Genomic DNA, 22902 nt, shown 5'->3' with positions numbered 1-22902 from the left:
CGTATTAAAAATGTTTGAATCATGTCAATAATACAGCGGTAGCTATTGACAATAGAAGCAATTCGACAAAAATCCGAATCGTAAACATTTGAAAAAGGACTTAAAAAATACTATAATACGCTTACTCTTATCGATGAGATCATATCGCTAGTCACCACTAGTCACCACAGCGAACCCTTTTCTACTTTATCAAGCGTTCTATTCATTAGTGTTCATTGATAATAATTTGGCATATTTCGTCAGGTTCTATAATCTTTTCATCTGTTTGGTTGATTGAATATTTTCTTGACTAAGTCTATAAAAAGCTATGTTTGTTTCCCGTTTTGGATTTTGAAATTAATTTTGTCTGATTACATCTATAAAACTGTTTTAATATCGAAAGTTTATAAAGCATTGTGTTGGGTTCAAGTTTTTCTAATTAGTTAATAAAATTTTAACAAGTTTACGTCAATTTGAGTAAATAAGATAAACGGATTTCTCAACAGTTACTATGTGACGAATAAGCACCGATGTAGGGATAATAAATTATAAGGTATAATATAGTAAATTATAAGGTTAATTTATTTCCATTTGAATTTGTATGTACCTTGTACCTTTAAGAGAGAAATAAATAAATTATTATTATTATTATTATTATTATTTAAATATATATAGTAACAGCTTTAAGCCAGTTCCAAAGCAAAATCTTAACTAGGACATAAATCTTCAAAGCAGACACACGAACAGTTTCTATTTGATTTGTCAATTTACCAAGTGAATGACTAGATTTTCATTTAACTGCTTATTTTGCAGACGGCAAGAAGCTTTGATATGTCGGAAGAATTAAAATCGACCAGTAGACCCCTCGTCTTAGCTGAACCCATCGGCTCAGTCAAAGTACTGAACAATAACTCAGTCCAAGTCAATCTCATCCACGTGAACACAACTGAAGATCCAGTCCATTTACTATTAAGCGATGATGGCGGAAAAACATATCAAGACGTAGAACTTAAGTACTCGAATTTGATTCTTAATCTTGACGGCGGTAAAGATTACATTCTGAAAACAAAAGAAACCGGTACTAAATTTAACTTCACTATAACGACAACAGCCTTCGCTGAGAATGAAGTGAAGGTTGGAGCAGAAGATATGAGAAACGATACCAAAGAAGGGTGTTATGAAAATGGAAAGTTTTATGAAATTGGTAAGTTTTTCCAAATTACAATAAAAATATGATAATGCAGAATCGGTCGCCATGACTAGCCTTAGGGAAGGTCTACATTCAGAGTGGAGGTACTGTGGCTGATAATGTTGCTAAATAATAATTAGAACAATCGTTTTGTTGAGAAAGTGCCGCAAATTCTTACCGAACGCGGAACTGAAGGGTGGTCCGCCATTATGATTTAAATGCATCTTGTTAGATTGTCCTATAGATTTTCATTTATCAAATTTAAAAATACATTTCTACAATATGTAGTTTCAGCGATCTTGTATCATTGAAGAACCTATCAATATACTTACGACTTGAGTTTGAACATTTCACTATGCAATTGGCGTTTTTAGACAAATATCCAAATTAAACAAATAAACTAGCACTACTCGGTCACCACCGGTCATCGTTCTCGTCGAACCCATCGCTTGCGACGAAGGACTCGACGAGTAAATTAACCCACAGACACAGCCCACTGAGTTTCTTGCCGGATCTTCTCAGTGGGTTGCGTTTCCGATACGGTGGTAGATTCTGCGAAACCCGGCTCGTGTTAGCAACTTCGTCAGGCTTGAGCCCCGCGAGCTCACCTACTAGTTAAGGTTACGCTAAAATAGCCTCTCAAGGCTATCAGCTTAGGTAGGAAAAAACAAAAAATCGGTCACCAGGCGAAGAGTTCCATATCGGATGCTCGGAGTTGTGCGAGTGTACCGGCCCGGACAAGCGGGAGTGCGCGGCCCTGGTGTGTCCGTCGCATGTGGGCCTGGAGCTGATGTCCAAGGGCTGCGTGCGGTGGGCGCCCTCACCGCCCGCGGTGCCGCCCAACTGCTGCCCGCGGTCCGCCAGGTGCCTCAGCGATGGAACCTGCCATTACAAGGGAGTCGCGTAAGTATCTACTCTAATCATTGCGAATTAGAATTATTATAACTAGTGGTCAGCTATAATTATAGTCGAAATTTAAAAATATAAGTTTGAACATTATTCAGAGTCTATTATCAAAGACTTAGCATAGATCTCTTTTAACAAATTTAGCCAAGACTTTATATATACATATATACCTACACTGTAGATAAACAATATTAATCTATTCTCAATTCGACCACAGACTTTAACAATAAACAAAAGAGTATATATGCGTGTTAGTGTCAAATACATGGTAGTGTGTGTCATATTGTTTTTTATTGATTTAAATTATTATTATGCATATTTCAAAAAAAAGAATAGCATTCTACACTGTTTCTATATATAAACTAGTTTCTGATGATGACAATTTATTAAAATAAATTATATAAGAAGTATTGATCATATGATATATATTGATTTTAATAGAACATCATATATTAATAAAGCTTATTAACAAAAAAATTATTGTTCTATATTAAACTATGTGTGGAAAATTTGACACTTCTCCGTCCTCGCAATTTTAGTAAAAAGGGGTACAAAGCTTATGTGATTTAGGAATAAGATCGGCTATGTTAGCCACAGACGGCACATATGTTAGCCGACAGTGACAATTAGAAACGAAGTGGTCGCCGTGGCCGAAATCTTCTAAGGAGAGTAGTAGTAATTATTACAAAAAATCTATTTGTTTTTATTTATTTTAAAAGCAAAGGAGCCCGATGATTAGTGATCACAATTACTCATAATATCGGAGCCACCTAGCTTTTGAAAATGTATCGGAAGTAATGTTTTTCTTAATATCACTACGATATTTGACAGACTGAAATCCTTAAAACTATACTTGTTTCTACATAATGTTTTATTATTTTTTGATGGTTCTAATAAAATACTAAATCTTCTTTTTTTTATTGCTTAGATGGGTGGACGTGCTCACAGCCCACGTGGTTTTAAGTGGTTACTGGAGCCCATAGACATCTACAACGTAAATGCGCCACCCACCTTGAGATATAAGTTCTAAGGTCTCAGTATGGTTACAATGGCTGCCCCCCCCCCTTCAAACCGAAACGCATTACTGCTTCACGGCAGAAATAGGCAGAGTGGTGGTACCTACCCGTCTCACAAGAAATCCTACCACCAGTAAAAATCTTGCTGGTCATTGAGTATTTGATAAAAAGAATGTACAAAATGGATTATTCATAAACTTATATTTAACTCAGGCTTTTTTTCTAAGGCTTTGAAATGAATTCTCCTCCATGGTGTTTTCCGAGCGCTATGACATGTCCTTCTTCAAACAAAGCTTGCGGAGAGTACTTAATGGTAGGCAACGGCTTGGCTTTGCCCCTGGCATTGCTGACGTCCATGAGCGACAGTGACCACTTATGGGCCGTAGGCTCGTCTGCCTGCAAAGGCAATAAAAAAAAACAACGTAAACTTCAACAATTTTACTATATCAGTGTGCCTAACTGGAGTGAAGTCCCTCTCGACCTCACGGGCTGCGAGCAACGCTGTTTCTGCGAGAACGGAGAGCTGGACTGCCAGGAGGTCTGCTCTCCGCTACCAGCGGTTCCGCCTCAAAATTTCAGATGTCCGCCTTTGCACAGGCCGGCACCCGTCAATATATCTGACGAGGATTGTTGTAAGGAATGGGGATGTGTACCCAATGGTAAATATCTCGATTCTTTTGAGGTGGTGGGACATTATATACACGTCTCTTATTGGTTTGATGGTCTATTTATCTGAAATTTTAGCAATGCATAAACCAATTGACAAACATTCAAAGTTTGGCCAATATATAATAATTTATTTGACAAACATGATCTTGATCTTTAGCAATTGAGACAGTTGCGATACCAGAAAAATAGATACTTCAAACTCCACAAACAGAAGTCATTAATCACTTATCATCATTTGCATGTCACTCATGAACGTTGTTGCTTGCAGCCGAAAGCGTCGGAACAACAAAACAAAGTCATAGCATGCCGACATTCATAGGACCAGACCAAAACTATGTGACACGAATCTCTCCATCCTCACCGACTCTCTCTCCAATCCTACCAACTCCGCCGCTCACGACCGACCCCATTGACTTTTACAGACATTTGAGTCCAGTGAAATCTTTTCCTAAAGTTCTGAAAACGTTCAACCCGATTCCCTTGACAAGTAGCGTCCCGAAATACTATGTGACTCCAAGTAACTATGTCCCCAATGATAATATCACAGTTTTTACATTGGACGATATGGAGTCTCCATTGAAAATTATACACGCTGATACTCCATTTGTGACGTCCAACGTTGATTGGAAATTGTCTCCCCCGGAACCAAATAAATTTGAGCTGCTGGATCCAATCACAAAATCGACTTACCATGCAAAGTCTTATCAGAAAAGTCCGCTCTATAAAGATAAACCACATTTTATCGTGTCTGATGATAAATTTCATAATTTACTACAGTCTACAGGTACTGAATCAAAAGATATACATTTCTATCCAGACTCTTTGAACCTTGATTATCATGTACATGAACCTGTCAAAAAAGTTCCCATTTCACAATTACCAAATCTAGACCTGTTTTTACCAAACCATGATCATTCAAAGGGTCCGACGAAGATTCCACTTACAATACATTCGTACAACTCGGAACAAAACAAAATTTTTTCACACCCTAAACAAGCTACTCCTAGTTATTTTGAACCGACGAGAGTTAATATTTCTTCTACCTACTCCGCAAATTCAAATCCTCCATTTTTGTTTAATACAAAAACTGATGCTTCTCTGCGCAATACCAGAAAACACGTTACCATGTTGAAAACAAAAGACATTCATACCTTAAAGCCCAACAATAATGTTCTAACTAAGGGTTTGTGGACGCCAGATCAGAATACTCATTTATTGACAAAATCGCCGAACCCTTATGAAACAGTATTACTAAGGGCAGTGCCGAACGTTAAAATGGACACAAAATCAACATTGACGGGAAACGAAAAGATTTCTCAACCCCTTGGGAAAAAGTATACTTCCTTAGACCTTGAACATTTGCTCGGACAGATGGAAGTTGAATCAGAAGTAAATAGGAACCTAGGACGATCTGCTGACAAGAGCCAAGATATCGCGGCAGGTCAGTGACCTAGCCTTGGACTACCCCTTGTATCAGTAGTTAGACACGTGACTGACCTTCTGTGACTTAACTATATATTTTATCACACGACTTCATCATCGCACTCATAACTCTCACAATAAAAACTTCTTAACAACCTTTTTCAATAACTTATTTGTATTATAGTAACATTTTCCTAGATTATTCCTTATAGCATTAAACTTTGTTTATAGGCGAAGCACCACCGCCACCACCCGGGTTCCCTCAACAAGATTCTCGTCCCCAACAACCCTCCTTCCTTCCAACTATTCCCCCAGAGATCCACTTTCCGCAAGAGGATATTCCAGATTATGACCAGAATAACATTCATCGTCCCAGCAACCCCTTGGAGCCGGGCATACCAGGATTACCTCCAGGATTTTCAATGCCAACGAACTATGGAGAAGTTAATAAGAAATTATCTGTAATTAGTCTTCAAGCGGACTCTCCGAACAGTGTGAAGATGATGTTCGGACTTCCTCCCGTTCTGGTAGGACTACGTGGAAGTGTGGACTTGAGATATACTGATAAGGTGTAAGTACTTGCTACATAAATTTGATAGTACAATACAGTTAGATATAGATACTTAATAAGTAATGGAACGCAAATTTTCACCAATTTCAAATTTGCGCACGTATCAAGGATCAATAACAGTATTAATTTCATTAGATGCTTTAGAGCTTGTATCTCAAGGTGGGTGGCGCGTCTAAGTTATAGATGTCTATGGGCTCCAGTAACCACTTAACACCAGGGGGGCTGTGAGCTCGTCCACCCATATAAGCAATAAAAAAATACCACTATTTTAAATTTCAAATCCGACTTCCTCGCGATAGGCACAGCATCAGACATAGAACGATATTTATGGCTGAATTTCTGCGAAGTATTGGATTCGAGGTCTGTTTGTTATTGGTAATGAATTTCCTCAATATTTCTTCTCTAGAGACGAAGATGTATCTCAGTGGAGTTCCCAAGTGTTCGCTCCGGCTGACGAGGTGCTGACCACGCCGCGCTTGGAGTTCCGACTGACAGGCCTGAAGCCGTCGACAACGTATAAGATCCGGGCGAAGCTCTACCTCCATAACTTACCCGTCGAACCGAAAAGCGAAGTCTATACTGTTCGGACCCAGGACGCGCCGACTGTAAGTCATCAAACATGCGAAACAAAAATATGTAATATTAGCTTCTCCCTTTCTACCCATTCTCCCTTGATTCCCTTAGATTGAATAACATTTCAACACTACCTAACTGTGACCATATTCATAGAAGTCACAAAATCTCACTTTCCGTGACGTCACAATATCTCAGTATTATAACAGACTGACTCGGTAGTCACGACCGGCGGTCATGATATATGGCGCTGAAACGCGGACATTGACCGTAGCTTTTTTATTTTTTTATTTGCTTAGATGGGTGGACGAGCTCACAGCCCACCTGGTGTTAAGTAGTTACTGGAGCCCATAGAAATCTACAACGTAAATGCGCCACCCACCTTGAGATATAAGTTCTAAAATCTCAGTATAGTTACAACGGCTGCCCAGCCCTTCAAACCGAAACGCATTACTGCTTCACGGCAGAAATAGGCAGGGCGGTCGACTCACAAGAAATCCTACCACCAGTGGTGGTCTGGTCCGTAAGTTCAAAGTCACACAGTGTGCTATGGAAAGATACTCGGAGTTTCTTTTGTGGATCGAATCAGAAATGGGGAAATCCGTCAAAGAACCAAAGTAACCGACATAGCCCTAAAGATTAGTTTTTCTGAGAAAGGTTGGATGCAGAAGGCGGGGGATCGCTCATTGTGGCGGACTATGGGAGAGGCCTCCATCCAGCAGTGGAGAGATACAGGCTGATTATGACTCGGTAGAGCTGTAGTTAGTCTTTTGGCTACTGTTCCGAGCGTCGTAGGTTCGATTCCCAATTCGGGCAAACATTCGTATGATTAGTAACTATATCAGTCTCTTAGTTACGTTAGTAAAGTTACGATCTTGAACTTGATTTTCCTCAGATCGAGACACCGGTCGAAGAGAAACGCAAAGAAATTGACAGTAAACTAACAGTTTTGGAAGTAAACGATACAACAGCACAGCTCAACTGGAGACGCTTCTCTGAGGAAGAACTGCAGTACATTGATGGCATACAAGTCAGGTGTGTGCAGCTTAATAGTTTTGATGATGTATACCGGGTACCAGTCTGACCCTCACTGTCGCAATAGTTACTTCTTTGTAGTAAAAGACTAAACGATGAAGGTAAGGTAACCCAACAGAAAAGCTAGCTTCTCTTGAGTCTCGCAACGAAATTAATCAGATGGCATTAGGAGGCGTAGGAATTTAGATTCTAACTTAGTTAGGTGAAGGTGCTTACGATGTTAAGTGGTTACTGGAGCTCATAGAAACAGGAATGTTGGTCTCTGCTTGAGTAAGTTAGTATTGTGTAACGGCTGTTTCACCCTTCAAACTAAAACGCAAGACCGGTTCACAGCAGATATGGGAAGGATAGTAATGCCTACCCGTGTGTTCACACACCTCCAACCACTAGTTGACGATTGCATTACGCTCAAAGAACACAACTGTCCATTTTGTTATGAACCCCTTAGTTTCCTTTTACGGTAGTCACGGGAAGGAATAAAGTAGCGCTATTCTAGAACTCCACAGAGCCAATGACTTGGTGTCTTAGCTTTCTTGAACAGGAAATATCAGTTTTATCAAAAAAAAAAACACTTTCAATATTTTATAACCTAGGATTTTCTTCTGTGCTATGTACCGGGAGCTTTCACACTGAGCTTGGAGTCATTACTTTTTTCTTAACAAATATTCATACGTTTAAGTCAAGGATAATAATATTTTTTTAAAGGTATCGTCCAGTGGGCACGCCTATATACAGCATGACGGAGCTCCTCCACCACAGCAGACCTGCAGTAGAACTGCACGAGCTGCGTCCAGGAACTCCATACGAAGCCTCGCTGGTCCTGATCCCTCCTCCGCGGAGTAACACAGAACTGATAGACCCTGGTCGCGTGGAGTTTACCACTGCGCCTTATACCGGTATGTGGGGTTTCAGCCAGACTGGTCACTTGGCCCTTTATACAGTAAGGAACGAAATAAGTCTGAAGACTTACCGGTTCACCTTCCTTCCACTGCCTCGCGCTCCCTGGGCTCAGCGTCGTTTCCGGAGGTGGGACCGTCTGTCCCTTGACTGAACACGATGAACAATAGTCGCTGGTTCTAATGGTTACGCGTGACTTGCGTTGGATAATTTTTGTTGTTTGTAATAAAGAATGTCTGCCGCGGAACGCGTGTGCTAAGTTACTATACGACGGCGATCTCTGCCCGTAGGCTTGGAGGGGTTGCTCAGCAAGCTTCTGGTTGGCTAGTAGGCCGTCTACAGGCAAGATCGAACCTTATTGTACCTAGGTTAAGATTTGTGTTGTCTTGAAGATATATTACCTAATTAATACTCGATACTAATAAAAAATATAGAAAAAAAAAAACGAAAAAATCTGTTTCAGTACGAAACACCCTTTATATTTTGTAACAATTTGTTTTTTTTTGCAAAACTCACGATTTTCGAAGGGTCTTTCTTGTATTAACAATAGCCGGTCACCGTCCTCGCCGAAACCGTCGCTTGCGACGAAGGGCTCGACGAGGAAATCAACACAGCCCACTTAGTTTCTCGCCGCATCTTCTCAGTGGGTTGTGGCACTGCTCTTGCTAGGGCCAGTGTTAGCAACACTCCCGGTTTGAGCCCCGTGAGCTAACCTACACGTCAAGGAGGAAAAAAAAAATTAACAATAATAGTCCGTTCGAAAACAACTACGCAGTCATCCGGTATATTGATGACGTCAGCTGTGATCCGAGAGATCAAAAATATTTGATAGAGCCTTGTTCGTTTCAGACCCGTACAACTGGTCGGTGACGGTGGAGGCGTTGTCGGTGGGCGCGGGCGCGGTGCAGGTGTCGTGGCGCGGCGTGCCGGCGCCGGCCGAGCGCTGGGTGCGCGTGTACCGAGCCGCGCACTCGTGCGGGCGGCGGGCGGCGGGCGGGGCGCGGGCCGCGGGGAGGGAGCACGACGCCTTCACACTCGCCGCGAGGGACGCGCCCACCACGCTCACTCTCAGCGGCCTGGAACCGGATTCAAGGTTAATTATTTTGCAAGCTGTCTAGTTACGTCTGTTACGGAAGCATGCAAATTGAAAATGGCTAATGACTAGTACAGGGATAAAGGTTGTCCCATAATAAAAAGGGACAGATAACCAGGAGGGAAGTTTTAGTCCGTAGGTCACCGCGACACTTTCTCAGTAGAGTCGGGCATACCCTTGGGTATTCATGAGGATTTCCTGCCATCCACATGAAAAAAAAAGTCTGTTACGGTAGGCAGCGGTTTGGCTCTACTCCTGACATTGCTGAAGTCCATGGGCGACGATAACCACTGACCATCAGGTGGGCCGTGTGCTCATCTGCCTACAAGGGCAATAAAAAAAATTTTGTAACTACTCGTAAGGGCATTGGGAGGGTATCACCATTTTGAAAACATTCTGAAGGTAGGTATCACTATCCTGAAAACTTCTACCGAGATGCAGTAATACGTTTACAGGATAGGACAACCCTTATACAATTAAGACGTCGACTTCACGTCTCACAGAGGGATTTGACATCGCCATGTTTATGGATTCCATTAACCATTTAACACCAGATTCGCTGTGATCTCATTCAGTTATCTGTGTGCTTAGTGCGAGTTTTTTAACGTTCTCGATAGCGTAACCAACTTTGACGCTATCGAGAACGTTAAAAAACTCCCACCGAGCAATTAAAAAACGTATGTATGGTTAACGAATCTTTCAATGCTATTTTTGTAATTAATATTGTTGACTTGAAAAACGTGTTCCACACAGATGTCGCGTTTGGCTCGAACTGTTCCTGACGAACGGGAAGGTGAAGACAAGCAACGTGCTGGAGATCAACACGAGGCCGGCGGACGAGCCTGAGGACGTGGACAGTGAGTGTGCTGGATTGTTTACACTCTGTGTACCAGCTAAAAATTACTCCCGATTTTTACTGGTGGTAGGACCTATCATGAGTCCACACGGGTAGGTACCACTACCCTGCCTATTTTTGGCGTGAAGCAGTAATGCGTTTTGGTTTGAAGGGTGGCGCAGCCGTTCTAACTATACTGAGACCTTAGAACTCATACCTCAAGGTGGGTGACGGCATTTACTTTGTAGATGTCTATGGGCTTCGGTAAACACTTAACACCAGGTGAGCTGTGAGCTCGTCCACATATCTATGCAATAAATAAATACATGTGTGCAATTCACACGTGGTAGAAGTGAAATCTTCAAAAATTAAAATACAATTATCCTAAATGTCTAAGTATATGTAAATTTTTGTCATTATTAAATAATTGTATATTACCTTTTATAGTATGAGGTAGCGCCCTCTGTGAACTGATATTTATTAAAAAATCTCATAGATGGCGCTGCATTAAAAAACTTTCTATGCACTTATTTTTTCCTTTCATCGAGTTTGAAATCACAAAGATTCTAAAGAAGTTCCACTACAAAAAAAAAATTATATCACTAGCGCTAAATTTGTAATTCAGGTTTTTATTGCTTCTATCATTTTATTAACATCGGCTCAGAGATGGGCAGTTCTAGAAATGGGCCTTCCCAAGGTTCTTCTGGTAGATCAATCTACTCTGCATCTCCCAATGCGCGGTTGCCATTAGAAAACAGTTTGGCCATCTGTTCTACGGGAAATGTAGAACTTCGTGAGCTGTTAGCTTCAATGGAAGTGCCTATGACAAACCCTATCGTGATATCAGGGCTCACAGCGAGACCATCGCCCATGTTGTCCGAGGATTCGTTAATCTCTTGGCCTCGTCGATGACTAGCAGGTGACGCTCAAGATATCCTAGAACCTCAGTGTTAATGACTAGTTCCAGCCGCTTAAAGAGCAAGGAGGTATCACGATAAGCCTGTAACTCGAGGGATTCAACCGATCACCCTTCTTGGGGACAGGGACGTGAACAGTCTTCCGCAAAGACGGCACCCCATACCCAATCCTGTGGACTGAATGGTAAACAGTCGACGTTACCCTAAGCACTTCATTACGGATCCCAACGATCCATTAATTATGCTTTAGGTACCTCAAACACCGGTCACCGTCCTCGCCGAACCCGTCGCTTGTGACGAAGGGCTCGGCGAAAAAATTAACCCACAGACACAGCCCACTGAGTTTCTCGCCGGATCTTCTCAGTGGGTCGCATTTCCGATTCTGCGATGCACTGCTCTTGCTAGAGCCAGTGTTAGCAACACTCCAGTTTGAGCCGCGAGAGCTCACCTACACGTTAGGGTAACGCTGATATAGCTTCTCAAGGCTATCAGCATAGGTAGGAAAGAAAAAAAAAAGACACCCTATCGGTTCTGAAGGAGACATGACACCAACGCGTTGGCGCAGATATCAGGAGCCACAGAAGCGCATATGTTCAAAACCTTTTACATATTTTATAGATCAGGAAATTCAACGGTATTTTTTCTTCACACAGTAAACAGGAATAACAAGGCGATTTTTCGTGTATTTTTAGATGAAATCGAAGCATCCTCAGTGTCCGGCAGCCGCAGTGCAGAGCGCGGGGACTACTACGGAGGGCTGGTCGTCGCCGGAGTGCTGGCGGCCCTCGGGGCGCTGACCTCCCTACTGCTGCTGCTCGTTGTGGTCAGACGACACCGTCCTAGATCCGTGCCCATCACACGTAAGTTTTAACTATACAAAAAAAACTGTGAACGGTCGGTTCGTTTGTTTGTCGTATATTTCGTTTGTCTTTTTAGCCCACTGAGTTTCTCGCCGGATCTTCTCAGTGGGTCGCGTTTCCGATTCGGTGGTAGATTCTTCGAAGCACTGCTCTTACTAGGGTCAGTGTTAGCATCACTCCGGTTTGAGTCCCGTGAGCTCACCTACTAGTTAAGGTTACGCTGAAATAGCCTCTCAAGGCTATCAGCTTAGGTAAGAAAGAAAAAAAAGTGTTTTTATGAAGGCATTTAAAAGAATCATCACTGCCAGTGGCGTTCGTCCTCTTCCATTTATTTTCTTTTGTTTTTTTCCGAATCACCTATCAAGTTTCTGTCTTCATCTATGTCTGGTCGTTGTGGCTCGTATGTCCTGTCAAAGAGGTTGCAGGCCACGACAGTTTGTAAATCTTACTAATTCAATATGAAAATATACAATGTTTTTTTAAATATAGAATAATCTAATTAAAGCGTATTAATTTTAAGTGAAACGGCGCGTCCGCACGGGCGGCTCCTACTGCTATTCCTACCACTACCGCAATACATTTATAATTTCCAATTCGTACCGGAAGTACGTCAGAGCAGTCAAGAGCCGGACGATTCTTTTTGTATTAATCACGCGACATCATTACCAAACTCGGCAGGACGCTACGTCATTACGTGTGATGTCATTTGGGGTTAAAACAAAACCAGCCATAGATTATACATCAATATTGGCTATATATAAAATCATTATTATTATTTCACCAAAGTTATAGCTGCTTCTTTAAATTCTATCGTTAATTACATTACTATTTGAGGTAATTGCCATCTTTTTATTTTTATTAAAAAAAAAAAAAACATTGCTATCTGTGGATCACAATATCGGCTGAACAGCCGGTAGAGACTGAGCTAACTAATGCCTGATGTATACATTGCAGCAGTACCAACAGCTCCGAGAGAGTCGTCTCTACCTCCCTACGACAATCCTGCGTACAAACTGGAATTACAACAGGAGACAATGGGTGACTATTATACTCTTCTAATTAGTTATTTTTATATTAATACCTTTTTTTTAATAATGTGTCTGTTCGTCTTGACTTTGACGACTTTGACTTTGACTGTGACGACTTTTAACATGAGCATCTTAATGCAATGTACTTAGGTGGTCGTACTAAAGGTGACTTCAATATGAACTAGTTTCAATATAATTACAATATTGATTTGTTGATATTGTTTAGTTGTATGAACCTAAAACTATTACATTCGATCTGAAATCAGAGGGTTTGATATGGCCTAATAGTCTCCGACTCTTAGGTAAACTCATGTGCTACGATTTTTTTTTCAAACGAGCTTTGAGTACGGTCCTTAGACTCCACTCTCAATTCTCTTGACTTTAATTTCGATATCTTGTCTAAAGATGTTGAAATTAAAGATGTCGAAGTCGTATTGGCCTAAAGGATAAGACGTCCGGTGCATTCTTGTTGAGCGATGCACCGGTATTCGAATCCTAGACGGGTACCAATTTTTCTAATGAAATACATACTCAACAAATGTTCACGATTGACTTCCACGGTGAAGGAATAACATCGTATAATAAAAATCAAACCCGCAAATTATAATTTGCATAATTACTGGTGGTAGGAGACCTCTTGTTAGTCCGCACGGGTGGATACCACAACCCTGCCTATTTCTGCCGTGAAGCAGTAATGCGTTTCGGCTTAAAGGGTGGGGCAGCCGTTGTAACTATACTGAGTCCTTAAATTTATATCTCAAGGTGGGTGGCGCATTTACGTTGTGGATGTCTATGGGCTCTAGTAACCATTTAACACCAGGTGGGCTGCGAGCTCGTCCACCCAACTAAGCAATAAGTAAATAAAACAGCGATTCCAACAGTAGCGTTTGTCCGCAGATCTCTGACAATTAAGTTCCCGTGAGCGTGGCGGCCTTAACGGGATTTCTGAACGCGGGATCGACGTACCGGACTCCCACAACGGGAGGACCAACACAGAGATGGGAGTCTGAACATCGAAACCAAACGTACGATTGATCACTTCAAAGAAAGATTTCCAGCTTCAAATCTAAGTGTCGATTTTTTTTCAATATGGCGGTTCTAAGGAAACTGTTCGCACGCCATCTATTGTTGATGGTACTAAATTAAATATGGACGTACCAATAACGTTTATCTACTCACTGGAAAGAACAATAGAGAAACGCAGATAAGACGAACATACGTTTTGTACAAATCGAACAAAGAAACAATATTGCATCAAACGCCCAGAACATAGAAAAAACAGAAATGGATTACCAATTCACATTCAGAATTTTTTTAAACATCCACGGCGATTGGAACTACTGAATCATGAGTGGTGGTTGATGCTCCCGAATACGAAATCAATTATGGAGAAAATATCACACATATTTAAGAAACTGGGATTTCAAAATTATAATAGCATTAGTGCATTATAATCACAGAATATTATGAATGTGAAAGTATTGTCGTTGGGTTAAACTTTTTTTAGTAATGGATAAAATTTTTAGCACAGGGATCTGGAATCGGCCGCGTTATCACACTTTCCTCGAATGTTTCAATGTTTTATATTAAGACGACGGAAGTCGCGTGACACAACGCAATACTAAAACTCATATTCGGATTTGTTTTGTGAAGATTAGTGATGTGCAATACGGAAATGCTTTTTTAATGTGATCAACCAAAGTGCGCGTTTGACTTGAGTGACTATAAACTGTTACACAGTGAATGTAAATATATAAGTGAAAATAAAGTTTTGTACCAGATTTCTTACTTTGTTTCATATTATTGTGTTTATTGCTGGTAAATGACAACGTGAACTCTTTTTATTTCGCTATGTCATTTGTAGAATGCGTAGCTTCATGAGTAGACAAGTACCAAATAATTTACCGATTTTCTGACAAACAAATACATAAACAAATCATTATGTAAATTACGAGATTAACTTGGCCATGCTTCGAGTTTATCCAACAACGATGAACCCAATTTCTTTTTCTACTTATATCTGTAATACACAGAAAATCCATGACAGGTTCATATATTTTAAAATGCCGCTCAAATTTGACTGTTCAACAGGTGACATCATTCGAAGTCAAAAACGGTGGGGTAACATCATAGGGTAACATTAGAATAACGAGGACTCACAGATAATAAATACACTACGTGTCATAGAAAATACACCTAATATGTTCTATGCCCATTTTAGCAACGCCATTTTACCGATGCATATATTTTAGCCGGAGAATACCACATAATCTACACACTTCTGACGTCACATTAGAATTATGACTTTTTGGCGGGAACGCGAGGAGTGAAGTTGTGTGATTTGTTTTATTTTGTCTATTTAGTGTTTCTTCGGGTTTAAATGTGTAATAATGGTGGTTTATTAACTGTTTAATATCTGTGAAAGTGCACAAATGTGGGAAAATGAAACAAAGCCGCTGGACGTAGCTTCTCGGGATCCTCCAAAAAGTCCACAAGTGAAAAAATCTTAGTAAATGACCACAATTTTTTAAACCAACATGCGTGTGTTTCACTACACGGTGGCAGCGGTGCGTCGTTTTAACATTTAATACGTAAAATCGAAGTAACCAACATAAATATGGAACACGCGCGTCCTCCAGCAGAATTATCACTCGATGGCGGTCCGGCTGCACGCTCCGAGGCGTGGCGGCAATGGCGGAAGCTGTTTGAAGTATTTCTTAAAGCGTCTGGAGTGAGCAAAGAGCCTAAAGAAGTTCAGGCTAGTTTGTTGGTGAATCTCATAGGATCGACCGGTTACGACGTTTATACGACCTTCACTTTTAAAAAAGGTGAAAGTGAGGATGATATCGATATTTCATCCCATATCATCTCATCTCATTTCATTTAATTTCATCCCAGTTGATTAGTGTCTCAAATTAATTATCTTCATTTCATTTCACTCCATAAAATATTTTTTCATAAAAATATGAATAATATAAATTAAAATAAGACATGACTTAAAGGTCTCAGTTACCAGGTTATAAAATCTCTAACAAAAAAACATTAGAATTATTAAGATGACATCGCTTAAACCAGCGGTCGGGGAACTTTTTTAATTATTACCCCAAAACATTTTTGTGTAAGTTGATATTACCCCATGGCGAAGAACAAAAAAAAACGATATCGCTTCTTTTTATTATCTTTCATATTATAGCCTCCATGATAATTTTGAAATGAATACAATAACTAAAAATTTAACGATTCTAAACTAGTTTCACTTCAAATTATATTTTTTACTCACAAAAGTTTCATTTTTACCCCCCAAAATTTCATTTTACCCAATTTGGGGTAATTTACCCTGGTTCCCCGACCGCTTGTTTACCGTCTGGTAATTGTGAGCTGCAGTTTTGACGATACGTTTCTGAGTGTGCGAGTACTAATTTAATGCCGAGTAATATCTCGGTAAGCAATTTATCCAAAGTGAAGCGAGAAATCAAGATGCTCACTTTTGGTAGTATGTAAGTTGTGTGTCGATACACGGAACCCCAAAAGTTGCTTACTCGTGCAAAGTATCTCATCGTGTGGATATTTATGTAGGGTTTTATATTCAGGGTGGGCCAGTGAAACGGTTGATCACTTCACACAAACTTGATTCTTCATTTCGTCTTAATCGACTTTATCTATGTAACTAAAATATAAATGTCTTGCTTCTTCAGAGTTACACTGTGTCTGTCTGTCTGCCGTCGCGTACGGCAACTACCCTCTTCTCGCTTAAAAAATAAAACTAAGTGTTCCGCATTCATTTGCCGTCTTTCTTACTCCCTAACACGACATTTCCTATCTCTCTCACTCAGTCATGCTCCATATCTGTCATCCCTCCATATCGCTCCGTTCCGTTCCTTCATTTTTAGTAAATATTAGCTTCAAATAGATTCAGCGGATTTTTTTGGACACAAAAATGTCCAGCGAAGCCACTTCTAAACAGAGTTATCGGAAAATAATTCTTATGTTAAGTGACTTTACTAGAAAACAGAATTAGTTTTTCCGATTCTAGATATAGCAGCTGACATCATTCTGTCTTTGAAGTCTAGATATTGACTGAGGTTTGTGATCTATATAAAATTCAGACAATAAAATCGGCCGACCTATGTAAATATTATTCCATGTTAACTGCAAACTATTTTGTATATTAAAGGACTTTTGTAACGGACGTTTGTATTTCCCAGTAGGTGTATTGAGACCTTACAACTTATATCTCAAGGTGGGTGGCGCATTTACGTTGTAGATGTCTATGGGCTCCAGTAACCACTTAACACCAGGTGGGCTGTGAGTTCGTCCACCCATCTAAGCAATAAAAAAAAAAAACGAACCTTATGATTAGGAATACGGAATCGCTCAAGGGAAAAGGGTCGTTGAGTACGAAAACTTCGTTTAATTCAAATACAACACCAAATCACATTATATTTCTATAATATTATTACATAATATATTCTTCTTTATATTTTTTTTAAATTGTTAATATTTTATATCTTATATTATTACTATTAAGTTTTAATAAACTGTTATGCACACAAACTAGACGCACTTATATACTTAGACGGTATTTCAAGATAATATATGTATGTATTAGATAAAAACATTCATAAACACTACGAGTGTTAAATTATTTATAAGAAAATAGATAAAGTACGCCAAAAACAATTTGTTTCCGCTTTAGCTGGGCCCCAAGGGAAGATTTATTTGCGTATTTATCAAATATATATTCTTTTAAAACCTTAAATATTAAAGATACATTTCTAATATACGTTTTTTTATTAATATTCTAGTGTTTTTGTTGGCAAACATTAAAATAAATATTTAAAATGAATGAAAGTATCAAATATGCCTCGTCTAGCTGGGTTAAACAAAGTACATTTGATTAATCAAAAATATGATGTATTAACAAACGGTACACTAATAACAATTACAAATTATGAAAACATTTAACACAAAAATAGCTTATTAGATCTTGTTTAAATCATTTTCAAGTAATTAAGTACGTACGTACGTTTTGGTCGGATTTATTTTATGTGATATGTTGAACGTCTGGTCGTTTATTTAAATAACTTTTCTACGAAAATGTAAAAATAATGTTTACTCAATTTATATTTCTAAATGATGGAATGTTATTTTTTTTTTAATTACAGTTTTTTCTTGAGCGATGTTATAATATTTACTAACATTAACTCACTTGTTTTAGACCACTATTTTTTAATTACCAGAAAAGTAAAAATCGAATATGCAATTAATGATGAAATAACATATATTATGATTAAATATGGTTTGTTATTATTTAAGTATATATAAGTGTATATCTATAGACATTACAAAAGAAACACTAACGTAAAATTACCTCACAAAACCTATTTTTTTTGGTAATTTTCCTTCATTCATTGTAACAAGCTTCATTGTAACACTGAAAGAATTTCATTTAATCACTTTCAGTACTAAACATGCTAAGGTATGTAATTAGAGACGCGTGACGCTCTGGAATGCTCTTTCATATAATATATATGTGGAAGTTAAATTGATTTTTGTTCGCGTGATGATGAGGTCATCATATCCACCATAAAATAGCCGGAGTCCGGGCTCAGTGGTGTAAATTGGGAGAGGCCCATGTCCAGCAATGGACGGCTGTGGGCTGTTGCTGCTAGTGATAATGATAGTGATGATGAGGAGACGATTTATCTTTTGTAAAGAAAAAAGATTTCATTGTAGATTTTAGCCGAAGTCATAACAAACAGTTCGGACTAGAAAAGAAAACTAATAATAGCATTAGTAGAATAAGAATAAGACTTATTAGGTACAGCGGCACCATTCTACATACTTTATGGGTTATTAGCGCTCCTTCCTGTGTTAGAAAATTATGAGTGACTTTAAAACGAGTGCTTTTAAAATCAATAGATCATATTTCCTGCAATAAAAAAAGTGTATACAGACAAACAAGATCTTCTAGGACGTATAATAATTATTTAAGAAACATAACGAGGACATTTGCGTACATATGAAAAGATTTATTACTAACCTAAAATCATCGAATTCCAAGTTGACAGAATAATGATTTTTTTGAAATATAGCTTTCTCTCTCTCTCTCATTCTGTCTCTCGTATTAAATAAATGTAATTTAAGAGTGAGAAAAAAAAAAGCAATTTGAAAGAAAATTCTTTCATGAATTAGGTATCAATAATAAATAAAAATAAATTAGAATAAATCATGTTTCGGCGAATCCCCTTTGATTAAATACATCTTTATTTCATTTTTAACAGTATCATTTAAAGTGCCGCATTAATGTCTAAAAGTTGGTGAATATATGACTAACATTCAATTATGGAAGATAAATTCATTAAAACTGCTCCCTTAAAACACATTGAGAATAAATATAGTATAATTTTTATAACAAAATTTTAACGTTACAAATGATTGACGAAATATAAATTAAATACATAATAAAATGCGATACATCTAATTTGCTATATACTATTAACCTAGCGTATTTTTTATTTCATAGCGTTGTTCATTTCCGATTACATTCTTTTTTTTTTGTAAAAATAAATATTTCTCTTCTAAACGAGTTGCTTCTATACTTATTTTTGTACTATTACAAGTGACTGCAGAATCATAACATGGTTAATTGGAAACAATATATTTACTTAAAATACATGTAATGTTTAATGTAACATCAGAAGACCTACGATGAAAAAATATAGTTTTATCTCACGGCCCGACCCGATCAAAAAACATGGATATCAATACGCACACCGATGTCCACGTCAACTACACAGATAATTTATACGGGACGCATATTAGCAACAGAATTCCGTACCGGTATAGTTCCAGTGTGCTTAGTGCGAGTTTGTTTAACGTTCTCGATAACGTAAAAGTTAACTCATATTTATATATGGAATGGGGTCGTTTGTCGCTTACGACGAAGGGCTCGACGAGTAAATTAACCCTCAGACACAGCCCACTGAGTTTCTCGCCGGATCTTCTCAGTGGGTCGCGTATCCGATCCGGTGGTAGATTCTGCGAAGCACGGCTCTTGCTAGGGTTCGTGTTAGCAACGTCGTCAGGTTTGAACCCCGTGAGCTAGTTACTACTAGTTAAGGTTACGCTGATATAGCCTCTCAAGGCTCTCAGCTTAGGCAGACACAAGACACTTTTAAAGACACAAGTTTGCGCGTTCACTGCGAAGAAGGACCCCTTTGTCATGGCGCCGCAATTCCAAGGAGTATCCCTGCAACCTTCCGAGAGTATTGGGATACTTGGGGTCGACATTTCGAGCGATGTCCAGTTTCGGAGTCATTTGGAAGGCAAAGCCAAGTTGGCGTCCAAAATGCTGGGAGTCCTCAACAGAGCGAAGCGGTACTTCACGCCTGGACAAAGGCTTTTGCTTTATAAAGCACAAGTCCGGCCTCGCGTGGAGTACTGCTCCCATCTCTGGGCCGGGGCTCCCAAATACCAGCTTCTTCCATTTGACTCCATACAGAGGCGGGCCGTTCGGATTGTCGATAATCCCATTCTCACGGATCGTTTGGAGCCTCTGGGTCTGCGGAGGGACTTCGGTTCCCTCTGTATTTTGTACCGTATGTTCCATGGGGAGTGCTCTGAGGAATTGTTCTAGATGATACCGGCATCTCGTTTTTACCATCGCACCGCCCGCCACCGGAGTAGAGTTCATCCATACTACCTGGAGCCACTGCGGTCATCCACAGTGCGTTTCCAGAGATCTTTTTTGCCACGTACCATCCGGCTATGGAATGAGCTCCCCTCCACGGTGTTTCCTGAGCGCTATGACATGTCCTTCTTCAAACGAGGCTTGTGGAGAGTATTAAGCGGTAGGCAGCGGCCTGGCTCTGCCCCTGGCATTGCTGAAGTCCATGGGCGACGGTAACCACTCACCATCAGGTGGGCCGTATGCTCGTCTGCCTACAAGGGCAATAAAAAAAAAAAAAAAAAAGGCAGGAAAAAAAAGCCTACGTTTGCCGTAAGGGGCGCTGTTTTCAACTGCATATAAAATTGGGTTAACTTTTACGCTATCGAGAACGTTAAAAAACTCGCACTAAGCACACAGACAGAAGCTCCTTTACATATTATTATTGCCTATAACTATAAACGAAGAAACGGCCGACTTGACAATACGAAGACACCGTTTGGTTACCGAGGTTGTTATGCGCGTTCGTAAGTCTCCTGAAAGTGAAATGATAGAAGGTATGCGTCCGCGAGATCGGGTGCTGTTACTTGGCGAGCGCGTCCTCGTGTGCTTTCTTGACGACGGCGAGCTTGGAGTGCGGGTCCTGAGGCTGGAGTTGGGCGTAGGGCGGCGCGCGCGTGCCGTGCAGCACTAGCGACCAGCCGCGCACCCAGCCGGACCACTCTCCCCCCGACGAGCCCCCACCGTTGTACCGAGCCTGACGAAACATTCACTCTCTTAAGGTACGAATCCATTGGCCCGCGCCGGACGTACCGCACGCAACGGATTTTATTTTGCTTTGTATTTTTTGGTCATAAATGCCGGCGTGCGGTGCGTCCGGCGAGGGCCAATGGAGACGTACCTTTAGGCTAGCCGCACACACAAAACATTATTGTCAATAATATTGAGTGTGTGCGCCCTATATTGTGGCAGTGTACATTATTATGGATTATTCGGAAATTCTGATTTTGTCACGTCAATATCGAGGGGAGGCAAGAGTATTGTCAATAATATTGACAGCAAATTTTAATTGAGGAAAAGATTACAATGCGAGCGTTCGTACGTTTGTGTTATTTGTTCATAATGGAAGAGGAAAATAGTAATCATTGCAACATCATTTTGTGTGTGCGGCTAGCTTTACTATTTAAGGAAACTTAAACATTTAAAATCTCTTAAAATTTTCCGCCCAAAAGTCTTTTGACTAATCATAATTTACAGTCAATTACAGTTTTGTTTTTAAGTTTTATTATTAAACGACCAGTCGTCCAGCTTAAGAGTTGCCTTGGGAATTGGATCGGAAAGATTAGAATAAGAGTTCTAGTGCAGTCTGATGATGCTAAGTAGTCCATAGACACCGGAAAATGTCAGTGGTAAATGCCGTCACCCACCTCTGGTGGCACATCTGGTCTGATAAGATAGCGGTTTTTCATTGCTCATTCAATGCTGGAGAGGCAACACGACGCTCATTAACCATCTAATTAAAGGAATCAAAAAATTGTCACCTCTAGGATCCATGTGCCCTGTGGATATTCTCCCCATGTATGTGTGGTCATGAAGGGCCACTTTGTGAAGCCGTCCCGGGAGTCGCCATCGTTGGCCCGTCTGCTTAAAATCATGGATCTGAAGCAGAAAATTACAATTTATGAACAATGTTGTTTCTATCGCTGAGATGGGTGGACGAGGCTATCGGAGCCCATAAACATCAACAACGGAAATCGGATGTGGTATCGACTATAAAAGCGTTGCAGGGATGGCACGCAGTCAGTCAGTAATCGGAACTACTTGAAGCGAAACAACGAACGGATCACCTGAAGCGAAGCGGAAGAAGCGAATTGAGAATTTTAAAGTGTTTGTGAAGTGTTTTAAGTGTTGAATACAGTTTTTAGTTGTGCTTTGGTGGAATTTTATTTATCCCGAACCCCAGCGCGTAACACTATTGAACAAAACTAGATGATGACCGAGCTTTACTAGGTTTTTTTTTGATAACGCCATCTTGTTGTGTCTTTAAAGCGGTTAGTTGCCCTCAATTAAGAAAAATAATATTATTATTCGCCAATAGATGTCGGGAAGAGTTGATTATTGAAAACACGAATAAAATAACATTTTCTGAAAATAAATCGTAGCTAGATCGATTTATCGCCCCCGAAATCCCCTGTATAATAAATTTTATGAAAATCGTTGGAGCCGTTTCCAATATTCAGATT

At 39.8% G+C, this 22902-nt stretch overlaps 2 protein-coding genes across 2 annotated transcripts in view; one reads left to right on the top strand and one right to left on the bottom strand.

Annotated features, from left to right (window-relative positions):
* The window catches only part of LOC101740079 (putative epidermal cell surface receptor), an 80019-nt gene extending 65245 nt beyond the window's left edge, over positions 1–14774 (top strand). The window contains exons 7-18 of the mRNA XM_012689568.4: positions 793–1183; positions 1855–2071; positions 3541–3749; positions 5413–5752; positions 6159–6357; positions 7221–7360; positions 8066–8256; positions 9107–9350; positions 10104–10207; positions 11795–11962; positions 12917–13000; positions 13888–14774. Coding sequence (XP_012545022.2) covers positions 793–1183; positions 1855–2071; positions 3541–3749; positions 5413–5752; positions 6159–6357; positions 7221–7360; positions 8066–8256; positions 9107–9350; positions 10104–10207; positions 11795–11962; positions 12917–13000; positions 13888–13895 — 2295 coding nt within the window. The 3' untranslated portion in view covers positions 13896–14774. The remainder of the gene's footprint in view (positions 1–792; positions 1184–1854; positions 2072–3540; positions 3750–5412; positions 5753–6158; positions 6358–7220; positions 7361–8065; positions 8257–9106; positions 9351–10103; positions 10208–11794; positions 11963–12916; positions 13001–13887) is intronic.
* Positions 14775–17399: 2625 nt separating this feature from the next.
* The window catches only part of LOC101740216 (neuroendocrine convertase 2), a 95953-nt gene continuing 90450 nt past the window's right edge, over positions 17400–22902 (bottom strand). Inside the window, exons 13-14 of the mRNA XM_004921832.5 lie at positions 22201–22318; positions 17400–21416 (exon numbers count right to left, since the gene is read on the bottom strand). Coding sequence (XP_004921889.4) covers positions 21243–21416; positions 22201–22318 — 292 coding nt within the window. The 3' untranslated portion in view covers positions 17400–21242. The remainder of the gene's footprint in view (positions 21417–22200; positions 22319–22902) is intronic.

This window comes from Bombyx mori, chromosome 25, assembly GCF_030269925.1.
Source record: "Bombyx mori chromosome 25, ASM3026992v2".
Lineage (NCBI taxonomy): Eukaryota > Metazoa > Arthropoda > Insecta > Lepidoptera > Bombycidae > Bombyx > Bombyx mori.
This window is presented reverse-complemented; position numbering and strand designations above follow the sequence as displayed.